The 16,861-nt window shown below is 62.1% G+C and overlaps 1 protein-coding gene across 9 annotated transcripts in view; it reads right to left on the minus strand.

Moving 5' to 3' along the window:
* Positions 1–3,829: 3,829 nt before the first annotated feature.
* The window catches only part of FGD3 (FYVE, RhoGEF and PH domain containing 3), a 61,600-nt gene continuing 48,568 nt past the window's right edge, over positions 3,830–16,861 (minus strand). For 6 of the 9 annotated variants that reach the window (XM_070590076.1, XM_070590078.1, XM_070590074.1 and 3 more), the window contains 7 exons: positions 16,300–16,330; positions 15,358–15,465; positions 14,236–14,292; positions 6,995–7,117; positions 6,564–6,704; positions 5,019–5,165; positions 3,830–4,769 (listed from right to left, as the gene is read on the minus strand). In XM_070590076.1, the coding sequence (XP_070446177.1) occupies positions 4,536–4,769; positions 5,019–5,165; positions 6,564–6,704; positions 6,995–7,117; positions 14,236–14,292; positions 15,358–15,465; positions 16,300–16,330 (841 nt within the window). In that variant the 3' untranslated portion in view covers positions 3,830–4,535. The remainder of the gene's footprint in view (positions 4,770–5,018; positions 5,166–6,563; positions 6,705–6,994; positions 7,118–14,235; positions 14,293–15,357; positions 15,466–16,299; positions 16,331–16,861) is intronic. The other 3 variants (XM_070590082.1, XM_070590080.1, XM_070590081.1) reach the window with 1 other exon arrangement.

The raw sequence follows: 16,861 nt of genomic DNA on the forward strand, positions 1-16,861 counted from the left end.
TTCTGATTCCCATTTGAGGGCAGATGCTGTTTGGGGTGTAATTGGCTCTCTGCATCCTGGTAGGGCACAGGGAAGCAGAGCTCCTGTTGGGGACCGAGATGCACGGCAGGCGGTGGGTGGCGTGCGGTGGGTGGCGTGGGCGGTGACGGCAGGCAGAGCTGGAGTGCTGAAGCGCGGGCTCCCAGGGCAGGCCTGGCCCTGACAGGAAGGGGGTCCTGTCCCTCTCAGGGACATGCAGCCTGGATTCCCATAAGGAGACAGGGCCAAGGCAGGGCGTTTGGGGTGCAGGCTGGCTCCTGTAGATGGGCTGTGGGGTGGGCAGGGCGGCCTGGAGCAGGACATCGACTCCACGTGGACTTTCTCTCTCAGGCCGCTCAGGTGGAGTCAGACGGCCTCCTCCAGCTGCTGTTCACCCATCCTGTTCCCACCCCCCCGGGGGCCCTTCCTTCTGGTTCCAGGACGGCCGGCTCGCTCCGCCACCTGCAGCTGAGGGCCACTTTGGCCCACACGGCCGTCCTGTTCCCTCCTGGCCAAGGGAGCGCGAGTGCTATCGGCGAGCCTGTGCTGCAGGAGGCCGAGGCGAGTCCCTTCCCTTTCCAGGATCTCGGGCTCAGGTGACCCACCACAGCCACCAGCTCTTCTCCTTGGCAGAGAGTCCCCTGGCATGGCCTCGTGTCTTTCACCCTGCTGGTCCAGCTTGGGGCCATTGGGAGGGTGACACAGGGCTGAGGGAGCAGCATGGGTGTGCCACCGTCCCCAGGGACCCCTGGGACACTCCTCACAGGGGGCTGGGCACACTTGTGCTGCAAGGGGAGGAACCCACAGGCCGTGGAGCTGTGGAACATGCCTTTCTGGGGCATCAGGCCTCCATCAGAGCTTCACACCTGTGAGCAGGGCACCCAGCCCAGAGTCCATAGGGTCAATGGGGCCGGCCCAGGAGGGCCCTGTGACCAGACGCTAGGGGAGGCTGGCTTTCCAGGACGGAATGTGCAGAATGTGGGGTGGACACCTGGCTGCTCCCCACAGTCTGCCCCAGGCCCACCCAGCTCCTATGGCCTCCAGTTTCCTCCCTCGTAAATGGGGGAGCAGAGCAGAGAGAGAGGAGGCATGAGAGAGAGCAGCCTGGCTGCCTTGGGACCACTTGGAGCCCCTCAGAGTGTCGTTCGCTGGCCTCCCGTTTCTCTTTTCTCTTCTGCCCTTGTTCCTGTGGGCACGTTGCTGCTCAGGTACGCACCACGCTCAACTGCAGCCCCTGCGCCTGGAACCAGGAACCCCAGCCAGGAGGCTGGGCCAGCAGCAGTCTCTGGGGCACAAAAGACCCTGGCTCAGGCCCTGGACTCCTGCAGCGATTGGGCATCTCACACCCTGTCCTGCCCCATCCGGCGTTCTTCAGGACCCCAGAGACCCCCGGGGCCACCTCCCGCCCAGCCCACTGGCCTCCTTTCTCCTCCTGTCCAAGGGATGGCCTCCTGTGCCTGTAGGGTGGGGGCTGGACTTGGTGAGGAGGAGGCACAGGATGGGGCGGGAGGACAGCGGAGAGGCTGAAGGCCAGCGAGCATCTGGCCTCTATCCTCTGTGGATGGGTAGTAGAGCGTGCCCAGGCTCCAGGCTTCCAGGCAGGATGATGGCGGACAGGGTGGGCAGTGTGGGGGTGGGAAGGAGCCCAGGCCCAAAGAGCCCCCAGACACGTGGTGTAGAGGCCCCGGTATGGGCAGCCTGCTTCCCAGCGCCCTCCCCGGGGTGCCCAGAGGGAGCAGAAGGGGTCCCTGGGGCAGACCCGCCTTGGGGTGACTTCAGACTCCAGAGTGGTTACTAACATTTACCAGGATATTGCACGAGAACATCTGACCTCTTTCACCTCCGGAAAGCTGGGTACACGGGTCCGTGCCTGCCTGGGGACAGTGGTGGAGGCTTCACGTTGCCGGGGCCACCGGCCTCTGGCGTGCCCATCGCAGGGGTCTGCGTCAAGACCCGCTGAGGATGCAAGGCCATGCCTCCATCTCGACCCCTATGATTCCATTGCGTCCAGCGGGATGTTAAGACCCCCAAGCCTGCCCCGTGGCTCCCGCCTCCCAGAGCAGCGCCAGAGGAGGCCTGTGGAGGCCCCACGACCAGCCCCGCCTCCCCGGCTCCCCAATGAGCCCCACTGGCCCCTGCGGGCCTTGGTGGCCGTGCTCTCAGCCTGGGGGCTCTTCCTGCCACCCCTCCCCTGGGGGGCTCCCAGGGACCCCCTGCCCCTGCCGTGCCCCACTCCTCTTCCTGCCTCTGTTGCTCCAAAACCAGGTTCCGTTCTCAGTGTCTCCACATGGGAATGGGGCTCCACATGGGGCATTTCCTTCCCTCTGCGTCGGCAGGGCCCAGCACCGATCGAAGTTGGCAGCACGGGCATTTTTCCTGGTCCTGATGCAGTCACAGCCCCTGGGGACACTCCTGCCTCCACCTTCGAGGCTGGCCCGGGACACTCTGATAGACGAGAGGGAACACAGCGTTCTGGTGGCCCTCGAGCTGCTGGGGGCAGGGTACCCACCTCGCCCGCCCTCAGGTGTGCTGAGGGAGGAAAGAACCCTCGGGAGCTCACGCAGAAGCCTGCTGCGAGGACAGGGCCCCCAGGCTGGAGGGCGGGAGAGGAGAGGGCCGGGTCTGCCCCAGCCCACAGAGAGCTCGCTGGGGACCATCCGTGGGGACCCCAGGTGAGGACCCTGGGGGAGGATCTCAGGTGGGGGCCCAGTCTCGCCCCCGCAGACCCCAGCCGAGTGATGCCATGCCCAGAGAGTCAATTCCAGCTGCCTGCTCAGTCTGGAGTTGTGGGACTTGGGGGCCTCCTCTCTGTGACTCAGTTTCTTCAGCTGTCAAATGGGAACATCCTGGGGTTGTGGTGATACTGGAGTATTAGGGGACAGAGGCAGCGCCAAGGAGCCATCCCCCTGTAGGTAGTGGGCACTCAGTCAAGGTGTGAGGCAGAGAGAGCAGAGCTCACGGATGGAAGGGGCAGGAGGAGGGGCCAGCTGGACCCCAGGTGCCTTCACTGCCTCAGCCACCTGCTGGCCCTGCCCAGGCCCCGTGGGCATGGGGCAGGAACCCCGCCAGGGCCCTGAGCCGTGGAAAGGGCAGCCTCCCCTCCCACTGGGCAAGTCACTTTGCCTCATGAGCCTGTTTCCTGGTGTGAACTGGAGCCAGAACACCCACTGCAAGGTGGTGAGCTCTCAGATGGTGGGGGCCCAGGTCAACAGCAGGTATCCTACTGAGGCAGCATCCAGACACAGGCCGGTGAGTGAATACATGGGGGTGGGGGTGGCACTGGCTCCTGCATAAGCTCACCTATACCCCGCCCACCTCACCTGGGCCCTGCCCCAACTTCGCCCGTGACTGGTCGCCCAGTTCTGGCTCCCACGCTGGTGCCCTGCAAGTCTGCCCACAGCTGGGCAGTGACAGGTGTCCCCACAGGGTGCTGTGTGGATGTTAGAAGGATGGGGGTCCCGAGGGATGGACAGTCCTTGGTCATCAGTCCCTAATCCCTCTGCTCTCTCCCAAGGCCCTTGTGGCTCTGGCCCAAACAGCATCCCCCACCCTGACCCCGACCTTCCTAAGACTTTGTGACAGCGTCTCTGGGCCTGACCCCACCTGCCACATGGCACATGCCCATCCATAGAGCAGGCTGGCAGGCATAGCACCTGGCCCGAGGCCCAGCTGTCCGATGCCCCTAAGTCCTGGGGCCCCCACGGGGTAGGACTTGCACGCTGCAAGCCTGGGTTGGGGTCCAGGGCCCCACTGCCGGCTGTGCCTGTCTGTCACTCTCGTATCCCACTCGACCACCAGCGGGACCCGGGGGTGATGGCCTGAGGCTGTGCCCACTTGCTGGCTGCCAGCATTTATTTACGCAGACAAGCACCGCCTGCCGCCTGCTGCCCGCCGCCCACCAGGGGAGACAGGCACTACACGACCCAGGGTGGGCCTCCCGTCCAGTTTCGCAGAGAGGTTATTCAGGAACCTCGAGCCCCGTATGAATCGCCCAGGCCTACGGCTCCCTCCTCCAGGGGCTGCTCCGCATGGGATGGAGGAGGTGGGGTGGAGTCCCAGGGCCAGTTCCATCCAGCTCACACGGTGCAGACAGTGTAGACAGTGTGGACAGGCGGGCAGCAGTGTGGAGGGCCAGCATGACTGTAGCCTTTACCAAGTGTCCCCGGGCACCGCCCAGGATGCTTCTCTTGCCCTTAAGAGCCGAGTGCCCCCGCAGGGCCACTCACGACACTCGCCCACGCCCCACTCCAGGCCACTCTGCTGGGGCTGGGGCAGAGGCCAGGCGCTTCTTGGGAGTGTGCTGGGTGACCCTGGGCAGTTGGCCACCCATCTCTGGGCCTCAGTTTCCTCCTCTCTGAAGCAGAGGGACCCTCCAGGGCCAAGTGCCCTGTGACCTGTCAGCTCCTCAGCAGTCCCAGTGCCTTTCACGCAAGCACGTGGCCTCCAACGCCATCTCCCAGGTGAGCATAGGCCCTGCTGTGGTGGCCGCAGAGCTGGAGACACAGCCGAGACTCAGCTCACGGGGTCTGGGGTTGCAGGGCTCCCCGGCTGGCCCGGGCCAAGTCCCCAAGGGCGGCTGTGCTCAGGGCTTCCAGCCACTGCTGCTGCAGCTCTTCGGACGAGGTGCTCAGGTACAAGGACCGCTGGGCCTGGTGCAACCGCCACACGTGCCCAGCCTCTGGCTTCTCTGTGGGGTCCAGCACGCTCACCGTGCAGCCGGAGAGGGGGATGGCGCGGAGTGGCTGGCCGTCCTGCAGCGAAGGAGAGGGAGTCAGCACCCTGCCTCCGGAGTCCTGGCATCACTGACCCCATGTCCCATGAGTGGGCCGCATGGCGCTGGTTCTGGGTGGCAGGGGAGACTGGGCCCCAGGGTCATGTGAGCCACCCTCCAGGCAGGGTCACCCCAGCGGCCCGGCCCCACCCTCAGGGCGCCACGGGCTGGGGGTTCTGGGCTCCAGGAGCAGGGCGGGCCCAGTGTGGGCGGCAGGCAGGGGACACACCTGGCTGCCTCCCTGTGGGTGCAGCACCAGCTCCAGGGGATCCGACGCGGGGATGGCAGCCCACACCTCGCTCCAGGCTGAGCCGCAGTCTGACACCCGCAGGGGGCCGCAGAACAGGTTGGGCAGGGGGTCCGCAGTGGCCGGCTTCTGGGGACACAGAGGACAGGTCAGGGAAGCCTCGCTGCCAGCGGGTGTCCCTCCCATGGGGCTGCACCAGCACCAGGGCTCCAGGGACAGAGGGGGGACAGGGAGACGGATAGACAAGGGCCTGGGCCAGCCTGACCCTCCCCAGGGTCACTGCAAGGCTGCCTGGTAACGGGCCAGACCCTCTAGAGGAGTGAGACCACGGGGTCAGGCTGAAAATAAAGATAAAACTGGAAAAAGGGAACAGCAGGAACCAGAGTGTGGCTCACAGGGGAAGGGTTGGGTGTGACTCAGCTGTACACGGATACTACGCACTACATGTGCACTCACACACATACATGATGCACTTACACACACACACGTACACATAAGCACTCACACACATGCACACACCACATACAGACATACACACTCACATACACATCACACACTTACACACACCCCCACATACACACACCATGCACTTACAGACACAACACACACTCACACACATACCTCTGCACTTTTTCGGAAAGCCCCGTTCTCTCTTTTCCCGCTGTCCTGCCCCCCCATCAAATAGGGACTGTGCCCTTGAAGGAAGGCAGGGGCTTGGAGGCAGCTGGTGCTCCCCCACCGTCCCGAGGCTCAGCAAGGCCTGGGCAGCCCCTCCCCTCACCGAGGCCTCCAGGCCTCCAATCAGGGTGACCATGCGTGAAGACAACGCTTGCTCCCATTGCCATGGGCTGAAGCGTGCACCCCTGAATTCGTGTGTTGAAGCCCTAACTCCCATGTGACTGTGCTTGGAGATGGGCCTCTGCGGAGTTGATTAAGTTAAAAGAGGCCATCAGGGTGGGTTCTAACGCAGTGTGACCTGAGTGCGCATAAGAGGAGGAGGTTACGCCACAGACACGCACAGGCGGGCGATCACCTGAGGACACAGGAGGAGACGGCCACCTGCATGTCCAGGAGAGAGGCCTCAAGGGGAACCAGCCCTGCCCACACCCTAATCTTGGACTTCCAGCCCCCAGGGCGGTGAGATAATAAATTTCTGCTGCTTAAGCGGCCCCATCTGTGGTGTTTGTTACACAGCTGAGCCGACTGAGGCACTAACTCCCAGGTGCAAATGGATCCCAAGCCCTCGCTGTGCCTGGATCCCGAGAGGCCTGACAAGCATGCACAGGATCCTGAGAGGCCCGACCTGCACACACGCGATCCTGAGAGGCCTGACAAGCATACATGCAATCCTGAGAGGCCCGACAAGCATGCATGTGATATTCTGCGTTCAGTTCTCGGCTGCCCCAGGGCCGGTGGGCCCCCCGAACCCTGTCAGTCCTGGGCCCAGGGAAGCCGACAGCCCTGGGAGCACCGTCTGCTAAGCCTGCTGGGGATGGCGGCTTGTGTCTTGGGATGCAGCTCACCCACCTCCATGCCCTGCTTGGGCTCCACAGGCTCCTCAGGGCTGGGGCTCACGGTGGCCACCGGCTGAGTCAGGAAACACTGTCGGCAGACACGGCTCTGCCTGCCGTTCTCGGCCTTGAACTCAGAGCACTTCCCACAGATGACCTGCAGGACAGAGGGCACCTGTGACCCCGCCTCCCGTAGCCAGAAGACTCCGCCAGGGAGAGGCTGGGAGGCTGCAGGGCCAGGAGAGATGGGACAGTGCGCAGAGAGCCGTGGGGCCCGGAGCCTCGTCGGAGGGCAGAGACCCCGAGGCTGGCCCCCAGTGGGCCTCCAGGACCCGCCTCCTTGCCTGGAGGGTCTGGGGTGCAGGGTCTGCACCCACGGAAAGAGGCCCAGGAGGAGCCACCAAGCACCCGGAGGCCCAGCCACCACCGCCTCCCGCCTGGACTCACAGCCCCGCACAGCTTGCAGTGGTGCTTCCTCTTGGTGATGGAGTTGAAGGTCTCGCCGCAGCTCCTGCAGCCCGGCTTCTCCTTGTCACGCCTGGTCTTAGAGGACGCTCTCCTGGGCTCGAGCTACAGGGGGCAAACGGCTGCCGTCAGCTCCCAGCACAGGCGGACGGGCAGCTCTGTGAGAGACACAAGGCACACGCCGGGCAAAAACGCCACACGTGCCGAAGGGGGCGAGGCAGGAGCCGCATCAGCCACGGCCCCTGCCCAGCGTGCTCCCCAGAGGCCGCCCTGCTGTCACGTGGGCTGAGACTCTAAGTGGATTCGGACCTCTGTGCCAGTGACTTGACCTGGTGCGACTGAAAGGATGGCGGCCAGAGCTGGGGGCGACGGCTGCTGAACTGCACAGATGCCCAGACAGGGACTGGATGGCACCCGTGCCTGCCGAGCACTCAGGGGCGTGCAGGGGCCCATCTCACGCCCGTGTGACAGACTCTCTGGGGCCGTCAGGGCTCCTGTGACGCCATCTGACCTTCCCACACAGGAGGGGGGTGCTGAGTCGACAGGAGCCACAACAGGAAGTCGTGAACTCAACACGGTTTGTGTTCACAGACAGTCAAAGGACACTTCAAACTGCTTTCAGGCTAAACAAGCTGTTTTGTACAAGATTTCTCAAAAAGATTTGCAAGAACTCCATGGAAACTCGCAGCGAAGAGGAATTGGGGGGTGGGAGGGCGGCAGAGAGGGGTTTCCATTTTACTCTATCACTTTAGTTTCCTTTAAAAGAGTATTTATTCCCTTTATAGTTAGGATGCTTAAAATTTTTAAAAAATCTTACGCTGTCCCAGACTCGGGAACGGGTTGTATGAACGGCACAGCTGACGTGCTGGGAGACTGTTTAAAGGCGTCGCGTTATGTTGCTAACGGAAAAGAGCCCGCTGCAAATCACATACAGCAGCCTCGAATGTTTATACCAAAAGGATGTTTATAAGCACGGAGAAAAGCCTGGACGGAAGCACACCCAGATGCCCCTATTGGCTGTTTGGGGCTGGGGTAAATGCTTGTCTGACTCTCTCACCTGGGTTTTCTCAATTGCTCACCAAGAATGGTTTGTGAAAGAGAAAAAAAAAATCAATGAACACGTAGAACGTGACCAGCCCCGACCCTCCTCGAGCCCCCCGCCCCGTGCTGCCCGGACCCCTGGGACCAGGTGCCCTTTGCACTGTGGACAGCAGCTTGAGAGCTGGGCGGGGGTACCTGCATGGCCTGCTCCCAGGCGCCTGTCCCCAGGCCACAGTGACCTCAGTTGTGTCCAGGCCCCCAGCCCCACTTGGTGCAAGGGCTCGGAAACTGAGCAGGAGGCAGGTGGGAGGGGGCACCGACAGGCAGTGTGAGGCTGGGGTGGGGGCTCAGCAGGGCCACCCAGCCCCGCCTCAGTTTCCCCTGCCCCGCCCCTCATCAGCCGTGAGACTCCACGGGCCTTGGTGTCCTCTCCTGTGAAGTGGGGTGCGGATCTGCTCCTGGGCCCTGGGCCCCATCAACGCACAGGAGTCCTGCCTGGTTTTGCCGTTTCGTGTCACCCTGGCTCTCGTCCTGGAAATACCCCTTGTAGTAAGATGAAATCACTTCCTGTGTTTTGAAAGGCCCCAGCCCACCCACATTTCCTCTCTGGGGGCTGGGGTCCCAGCAGGGGCCCAGGTGGCTCCTTGCTGCTGGCATAGAAAACACAGCTGGTTCACCACAAACTTAAGAAGATTTTAAGAAATGCCAAAGATGCATATGGCCTTCTCTGGGGTGTCAGAGCTGGAATGGCCACTGCAAGTGCCTATCTCAACCTCCACCTGCACGGATGGGGAAACTGAGGCCCAGAGACATTGTTTTCTGTTTAAAAGAAGGACACTTAAAATAAAGTTAACATTAGTATTTCTGAGCAAAATAAAATGAGATCTGGGATTTGCTGATATTCCAGAAAAAAGAAGAGCATGTTGGGGGTGCGGGGAGGGAATGACAGATGAAACAGGAACAGCGCAAGGTTGAAGCTGCTCCAGGCTGGGGGGGCGGTTGGCTCCTTGTACCGTTATCTCTACTTGTGTGTGTCCAAAACTTCCCTAACAAAAGTCTGAACAACATAAGCTGGAAATCTGTTTAACACAAAGTCTGTGGCTTTAAAGAGAAAGAGGTGTACGGGTCGGGGGCCAGAAAGGGCTCAGGTGGGGCTTGTGCACTGGAGGCTGTTACAGGCTGAACCGTGTCCCTCAAAATTCAGAGGCTGAAGTCCTGACCCCCGGCAGCTCAGAACGTGACCGCGTCTGGAGACGGGGCCTTTAAAGAGGCGACTAAGTTAAAACGAGGCCATTAGGGTGGGTTCTAATCCAGTGTGACTCGGGTCCTTGGAAGAAGAGGAGATGGGGACACAGGAAGGACAAGGCGTCTGCACTCCAGGAGGCAGGCCTCAGGATGAGAGGGAATACGTCTGTGGTTTAGGTCACCTAGTGTGTGGCACAGCCGCCCGGGCTCGCCAATACTGACGTCTCGGCCCAGATTTTGGCCTGTGCCTCCCAGTTGTGTGGCGTCTGTGCACCGCAACCCCCGGCCCACCACTGTGGCGCCAGCACTGCCACCTGGAAACCCTGGGTGACACGGAGTCAGCTCCTCCTCTGTCTCGAGACCCCCACCCCCGGGGGGACCCAGGGTGTACTACGGCCTCATGCCCCTCTCAGTTTATCCCATGCAGCTCAGGACCACAGGCCCTGCCAGGCAGAGAGGGGATCACAGACCCAACGAGCAAAACTGATGCTCCCCAAGGCCATGCGCGCTCCCCCAGGCCACCCTGCCACCCAGCCTCAGCCACCAGCCACACCAAGCCCCTCAGCCTGTGCCCCAGTTCTCCGCCCCGCTCAGGGCTCCTCCCCTGGAGTCCACCTCTGGGATCCTTCCACGGACAGGAGCCGCAGAGGAGGCGCGTGGGGCCTGGGGAAGGAAGGGGAGGAGAGACGAGGGCCAGCAGAGGTCTGCCATGGCCCAGCAGCCCCTGCCCTCCACCAACCTTCAGGGTGACCACTCGATCCCCGTTTTCCAGCTGAGGACTCGGGGGCCCAGGAGGTGGGCGTGGTCAGCACACAGTGGCTGGACTTCCCCACGAGCCCCAACGCATGCCTGGGCCCAATGCAGACCCTCAGCTCTCAGGACCCCATGGGCCACGCTGCACGGCCGCTGAGAACATGGGGGGCTGTGGAGGCTACCAGGGTGACCCGAGGGACAGAGGGCAGTTCCTGGAGCACGGTGGCTCGAGCTGGGGCTGGTGGGGCGTCCCACCCAGCTTCCTTCGTCAGGCAAGGCTTCCCCCGGATGGACGGCAGCTGAGCTAAGCCGAGAGCTCAGACGGGGTCCTGGCCGGCACCAGCTCCCTCAGCGCTGAGGCCCGTGGCCTATGGTGGCCCACCCTTGATGCGGCTCCAGCAGGCCACGCAGTTTCCCGACCCCAAGGTGGGCAGCACTGGCAGAAGGGCCGTTGACCTGGCTGAGGGGCAGGGCACCCACCTGTGTCGCCTAGGGCAGGTCTTCCTGCCCGAGCGACTCCCTTTCTGGGTGAGGATGTGGGACAGCTCGACCAGGGGCAGGGCTCAGACTTTCTGTCTGGATGTTTGGACATTGGAAAGGATGGGGTTCCCCAGGAAGTGCACAACTCCAGCTTCTGCAGTAACGGGCAAGTGACTCCACTTGTGTCCGCAGTGCCAGTGTGGACCCGGGAGCAGGTCTGCGCCAGGGCCAGCCAAGCCTTTTTCACCTGGTGTTTTCTCTTTAGCAAATTCACAGCGGGGAGGCAGGAGGAACATCCAGTTAGAATCGGGTCCCAAACATCGGCTTTGACAAGCAGCCACAGAGGATGGAGCCGCATTGCTACCCTGGGGTCCCAGAGGGCGTGAACGCAGGCCTCAGGTCTCAGGCCCTGCTCAACACCTCTGTCCCTGGCAGCAGCTCCATCCAGAGCCCTGGAGGGTGGACACGGGGTGGAAGGGCAATGCCAGCTTTGTGCATCCCCAGGCCAGGTCGGAGTGTCTGGCGCGGGGCTCGCTCAGCATCGCGGAGGGGTCCACGTGTCACCACGGTGGGTGAGGGGCCCGGGAGGCCTTTCAGACTCTGACACTTCTGTGCTTCTGTGAAGAGTGATGCAATTTTGCAGAACGAGGAAGTCTTCAGATTCTGCAAGGCCCCCTTGTGAAACTTCCTGGTTTGGGTTTAGCTTCTCTTAGGAAAGAGGGGCTGGAGGAGACTGTGCGTCTGAGGACGCGAAAGCTCAGGAAAGCAGACCAGCACACCACAAGTGGGCTGACTTTTGCTCTGCAAATGTGCTAAGAAAAAGCTTAGGTCTGTATATTGTAGCAAAGATCGCTCTTTTTGGTGTCAGCATTAAAAGTCACTTTTAAGCGCCTTCTGTCACCAGGGAACCAGGCAAAGAAACGGTTACTGAGGATCTGGTCAACAACTAACATGGTCCGTCAGATGTTTTTCAGACAGGAAGAAACCAGGTGTCCTGGTTTGCAGCAGCTGCTGTCCCCGTTTGGCAGATGTTGCCACCTTGCAGAGAAACTCACACGTTTGCAGCAAGACCCCTGCAAAGTGTCCCAGCTCCAGGCATCCCATGTTAAGGTAACATCTCGAAGTTACCTTAAACTCATTAGCATCTTAAATTCTCCTCCTCTGCGAGGGTCCCAGCAGCCACTTTCAGATCGGGCGATGCATGCAGTGGCGTGTCTACCTGCTATGCACGTGCCTGAAGGAGCACAGTTCTTACAAATAACCCTGTCCTCCCCTGCTCTCTTGTGGGTGGTCTCCAGCAGCCCTGGGCCGGGGAGGCGCTGCCTTGGGAGCTATGCCAGGTGCCCTCCATCGCTTGTGGAGCAACAAACCTTTCTTCACTCACTTCTGCCTTGGTTGTGCTTTTTGGCTCCACACCCAGCAAGAAAGGAGCCCACTGAGTTTGGTTACACGCCTACAAACGTCCACTGAGCACGTCTCAGTCACACTCTGCACACTGGAACTCCACAACCACACTCAGCTGCCCTGGACCCACCAAAACCTCTGCTCCCGGGGGACACTCACGAGAAAAACTGGCCAGGCCACGTGTGCCGGGGCGGAGCCGTGTGTCTGTGGCCGTTTGTTGTGGGGCCAGCCCCAGCTTGGGGTGGGTGAAGATAGGGACAAGGAGGCCTGATCTTGGATTGTGACCCAAGCATTCAGGAATTGGGGGCTGCGGAGCTTACGGAAGGCTGAGACCGAGGGCTGGAGAAGGCAGGGTGGCCCGCGTCCACCTAGCAGAGCGCGGCTGTCACTGCCCAGCTCACCACAGCCTGGCCGGGGCTGACCCCAACACTGGGCTGAGGTCCTGAGCCTCTGGGACTCCCAGTTACCTCTGCACCCGTCAGGTGAGTTGGGCTGCCAATCGGAGGGGCACCTGGCTCAGCTTCCCTCTCATCTCCAGGCCCAGAGGAGGAGGGACTCGCCCAGTCCACAAGTTAAAACATTTACGTGTGGCCTTCAGGCCCCTTCCAGCTAGAACATTGTGATGGGCACTGACCGCCCCACTCCTGCTCCTCTCTCCCTGCCTCGGAGTGGGGTCCTCCCTGGCCGGCCTTCCTGACCACGTGGCCTACAGCCACTCCCACTTCCCTGCATGGGGGCCTGGGCCGCGTTTCCAGCCGCCTGTGGACTCGCCCCAAGGAGAGTGTACCCCACAAAGAACAGCGGGGTGCGAGGCGGCCTGGATCACCATCCTGGATGCCTCAGGGCCTGGCCCAGGGCCGGGGGATGGATGGCGAGGATCCTCAGAGGGGGTCCAGCTTGGCTCCCCGAAGCTGATCAGGGAGCTCCTCACACACATGTGTGTGAGGCCCCATGTGTGGTTCTGCGGCTGGCAGTCAAATGCATGACACACGAGCGTGAAAGCTGCTTTTCACAACGTTCCTAGACCTTTCAGAAAGGAGCCCAGTGGAGCACCACCAGCCTTGCACTGACGTTTAGCGAGTCAGAGAGCAGCTGCTGGGCTTATTCACGTGGGAAACATGGAGGGTACAGGAGGGGCACTAACGCTTCCTTACTAAAAACCCACTTTGAGACAGCGGTGCTTCCTCCCCGGGCAGCTAGACTGCTGGCCCGCCTCCGCTGCTGCCCCATGTGTGCCCCAAGCTGCGGGGTCTTGAGCCAGACAGCCAGGCCCTGTGCCCATCAAGCCCGTTTCCTCTTCCTGAAACGGGGTTGACCATGATGACTTCCAACCCAGAACGGCTGCCAGAACCTAATGGTGGGCTTGGAGCCAGAAAAGGAGAAGCTCTAGGTACTGGTGTTAAACTCAGGCGACTCAGCTGGTCTACACCCGTCCACCTGGGAGCACCTTCCCTGGGGTGGGGGGTGGTGGCGAGAATGGGAGGCAGACACGGAGGAGAGAATGGGGGGACACGTCGCCTGGGGAGTGGTCCCACGCAGGAAGGGCTGGGCTGGGCCAGGCCTCCAGCCACACGCCCCAGGCGGGAGAAGGGCGGTCCAGAGTCTTAACGGCCGCCAAGTGGGGCCCCGGGTTAGTGACAACGTGCACTGTAGGGCGCTGGCCGTGCCAGGCACCCCCTCGCCTCCTGCCTAATCTCCAAACCACCGACGATGTGCACGCTTGTGTGCCCCAGCCTGGCCCCGGCATGGGGGATGTGTCCACATCCCTTCCCACCTGCACTGCCCAGGGGAGACAGCCGCGTAGGCTGGGGGTGAGGGCCTCAGCGCACGGCCTCCCTGGGCCCGCCCACCTGGGCCTGCGTTGAGACCCTCCGCCACACTCTTGCGTCAGTCGCCGCTCTGAAGAGCCTTCTCTGATAGCACCCCTGCAAGCCCTCCCAGCAGGGCCCCTGCCTGCCCAGCCGACACCCAGTCCATGGGCTGACCTTCCCTCTCTGGGGTACTGAGTCTCCTAACTGCTGGGCAGCGCCTCGATTCACATTTATCCCAGCATATTCCATCTACTCCGATCTCCAGAACTCGCTGTGTGACCCCCACCCACCCGAGGAAATGGACATGCAGGTCCCATGGGCTCTGCAGAGCCCTCCACACAGGCCCGGAGGACATCACTAAGGGGATGCAGACACACCGGGAGGGCTGACCACGGGGCCTCCCCTCAGGTGACCCTGGTCTGACCCCAGCCTCAGGTGTCTGAGCCCATTCTCCACCTCCCGACCCTGCCGAGATCTGGGGTCACTCACCGCTGCACCCCCTCCACCATCGGCAGCGGCGGGCTCCCCGGAGCTGGCGCTCAGCGTCTGGAAGGAACAGAGGCAGCCGGGTGAGGGGAGGTTCCCCAGCCACACTCTGAGTCCAGTGCAGCACTGACCGCGGGGAACACCCTGCACTTCTGTCTGACCAAGGTCGCGGGAGACCACGGGGCCCAGTGCTCGCTGTGACTTCGGGAGTCGCTCCTCCCTGGTCACTGAGGGCCTCTCCGGAGGGTCATCGTGCCCCAGCTCGGGGGCAGGCAGGTGGGAAGCTCCTGGCGGTCCACAGGCCCGGCCGCCTACACCACACCCCTGGTGAGGTGGCCCTGGGTCTCGCTCACTCTCGGCGTCCTCGTGGAGAGCCCTGCACCCCTGCCACAGTCAGGCTCCCCCTCAGCGCCTTTGCGGCAGGATGAGGGGTTCCCAGTCCCCTCCACTCCAGACAGGGCACAGTAGTTTCCCTGCCCAGGAGTGATGCAAGTTTTCTTCCAGAATAGTCCGGAAAGCAGAAAAAAGCGAGTAGATCTGACTCAAGTATTAAGTGGATAACGAGGTGGCATGCGGGCTGCAGACCTAGTGAGGCCGCAGGGAGGGCCAGCCAGGCCTGGCGTCTGGGACTCGGGGCTGCTGGGGGGCTGGGCTGGGCCCCTCCGCCTCTGGGATGCCCCTGATGGGAGGCAGGGAGTGAGGGACCCTCACTCTGAAGCCGCACGTGGTCGTGCCAAGACGGAGGAGGTGGCCGCAGCCCAGGCCAGCATCCCCGGGGCAGCTGCAGCCCTGACCTCCCCGGCCAGGCCCTGAGTGGGGACCCTGCTCCTTGCTCCCCCAGGCCCCGGGGCCGCTCCACGTGGGGAGTGAGTGCCGACAGCCCAGCCAACCATCCAGCCGTCCCCCAGGGGCTCTCAGGAAAGGGTGGGCAGTGAGCGCACATCGCCCGTCCACCAGCCCCTGGTCCTTGTCACCAGGAGTGCTGGGGGACCAGCTCCCCTCCCAGACACCAGCCCTTGTGCCACAGGCCTGGGCCTCCACAGTGGGCACCAGTTCCCCGCAGCCACGTCCCCCTTGTCAGCAGGCAGGAGGTCCCTCCCACTCCCCCAGGGGTGTGGCGCTCACCGCTGGGTCTGGAGTGAGGGAGGGGTCCTCATCCTGGCCGCCGGAGCCGCTGAAGGCCTTGAAGGTCTGGCTGTTCTGCTTGTGCTTCTCGATGGTGGCCTCAATGACCTGAGAAGAAACCCCGAAGAGCACAGGCCCTCAGAGAGCATGTCCCAGGGGTGGGATGGGGTCCCGTGGTCACCACGTTTCCCCGACCAGCAACCTCGCACACCCCAGCCCCACAGGCCCGTGCTTCCCCACACGTGGCGGGTCCCCCACAGTGCTGCAGGCCGCGGGCGCACGCTTCCCGGAAATGCTCTACTCAGACTCCGGGACGGTCTCCATCCCTGTGTCAGCGTTCCCGCCTCATCCCTTCTGTCGTAGGGCTTCTGCAAGCTGAGTCCCTCCTGGTCGACGTTTGGGCTGGCGGCAGCTGTTCCCTACAGCTGTCCCCTGCTCTGCCACCGCCCCCCTGACTTGGCTCTCACAGGCTTGTCTCTGTCCCTGGCGTCCCCACCATGGCCCGTCCTGAGCCAAGTCTGCTCTGGCTGCCCCAGGACGCTGCCCGCCTCCCTGCCCGGCCTGTCTCTGGAAGCACAGGCTCCGTCCTGCACGTCAGACTGCTCGTCCTCTCCCCTACGACCCACCGCGGAGAGAGGGCGAAGTGGGCTCCCCTTGGAGGCCGCCAGCCAGTGGAGATCTGGCCCAGGGTGGGGGCACCTCCCCACATGCCACCTCTCCAGGCCCCTCTATGTTTACTTATTTACTGGGGCCCCAAACAGGCGAGTAGACTGAAAGGCTTGTGGTGTCTGAAGGTGCTTATGAACAGGCCACTCCACCCCTCCAAGGCAGACAGATGGGTGTCTTGGGGTCACGGGGCCACCCATCCCTACTCCAACATGAAACGGCCATACTGCCCAAGAAGTTGGTCATTTGGTTACTTTAAAACTTTAGGAGTTTCACCTGAATCCATTCTTTCTTCTCCTCTTCTGTCCTATAAAAGCAAAAACAGTATTTTATTAATCTAGTCTAATCTGGACACTGCTGGTAAACCGCCAGATTCCTTTCAGTCCTGCAGCATGTGCCTGAGCCGCTCACTGCCCTGAAGTGCAGGTCAAGGCTGGAAGACTGGCCCCGAGGGCTCTGGAACATGGTGGCCAGGTGTGGCCAGGTGGGCTCAGGTACAGCCAGGTGGGGTCAGGTGTGGCCAGGTGTGGTGTAGAGCCCTCAGCAGTGGAGGAAAAACACTTCCCTGGACCACAATGGGTCACTACAAAGATCTCACATCCCTGGCAGAAGTGAGAGACGGGGTCTTGCACGCAGAGTACAAGCCTGTCACTGCCTTACAGGGTAGTGTGACAAGAGCCACCAAGATTTAAAGCAGACATGCTGCTCAAAGGGATCCATCTGACGGATACAACGACACATATGCGCGAGAGCTGGTTTGAGTATGCTGCATGCAGCACCATTTGTAATAGCAAGACCCCAGAGGGGAATAGGTGCCTGTCAATGGGAGCTGGTGAAG

Source organism: Equus przewalskii, chromosome 22 (genome assembly GCF_037783145.1).
Source record: "Equus przewalskii isolate Varuska chromosome 22, EquPr2, whole genome shotgun sequence".
NCBI classification, from domain to species: domain Eukaryota; kingdom Metazoa; phylum Chordata; class Mammalia; order Perissodactyla; family Equidae; genus Equus; species Equus przewalskii.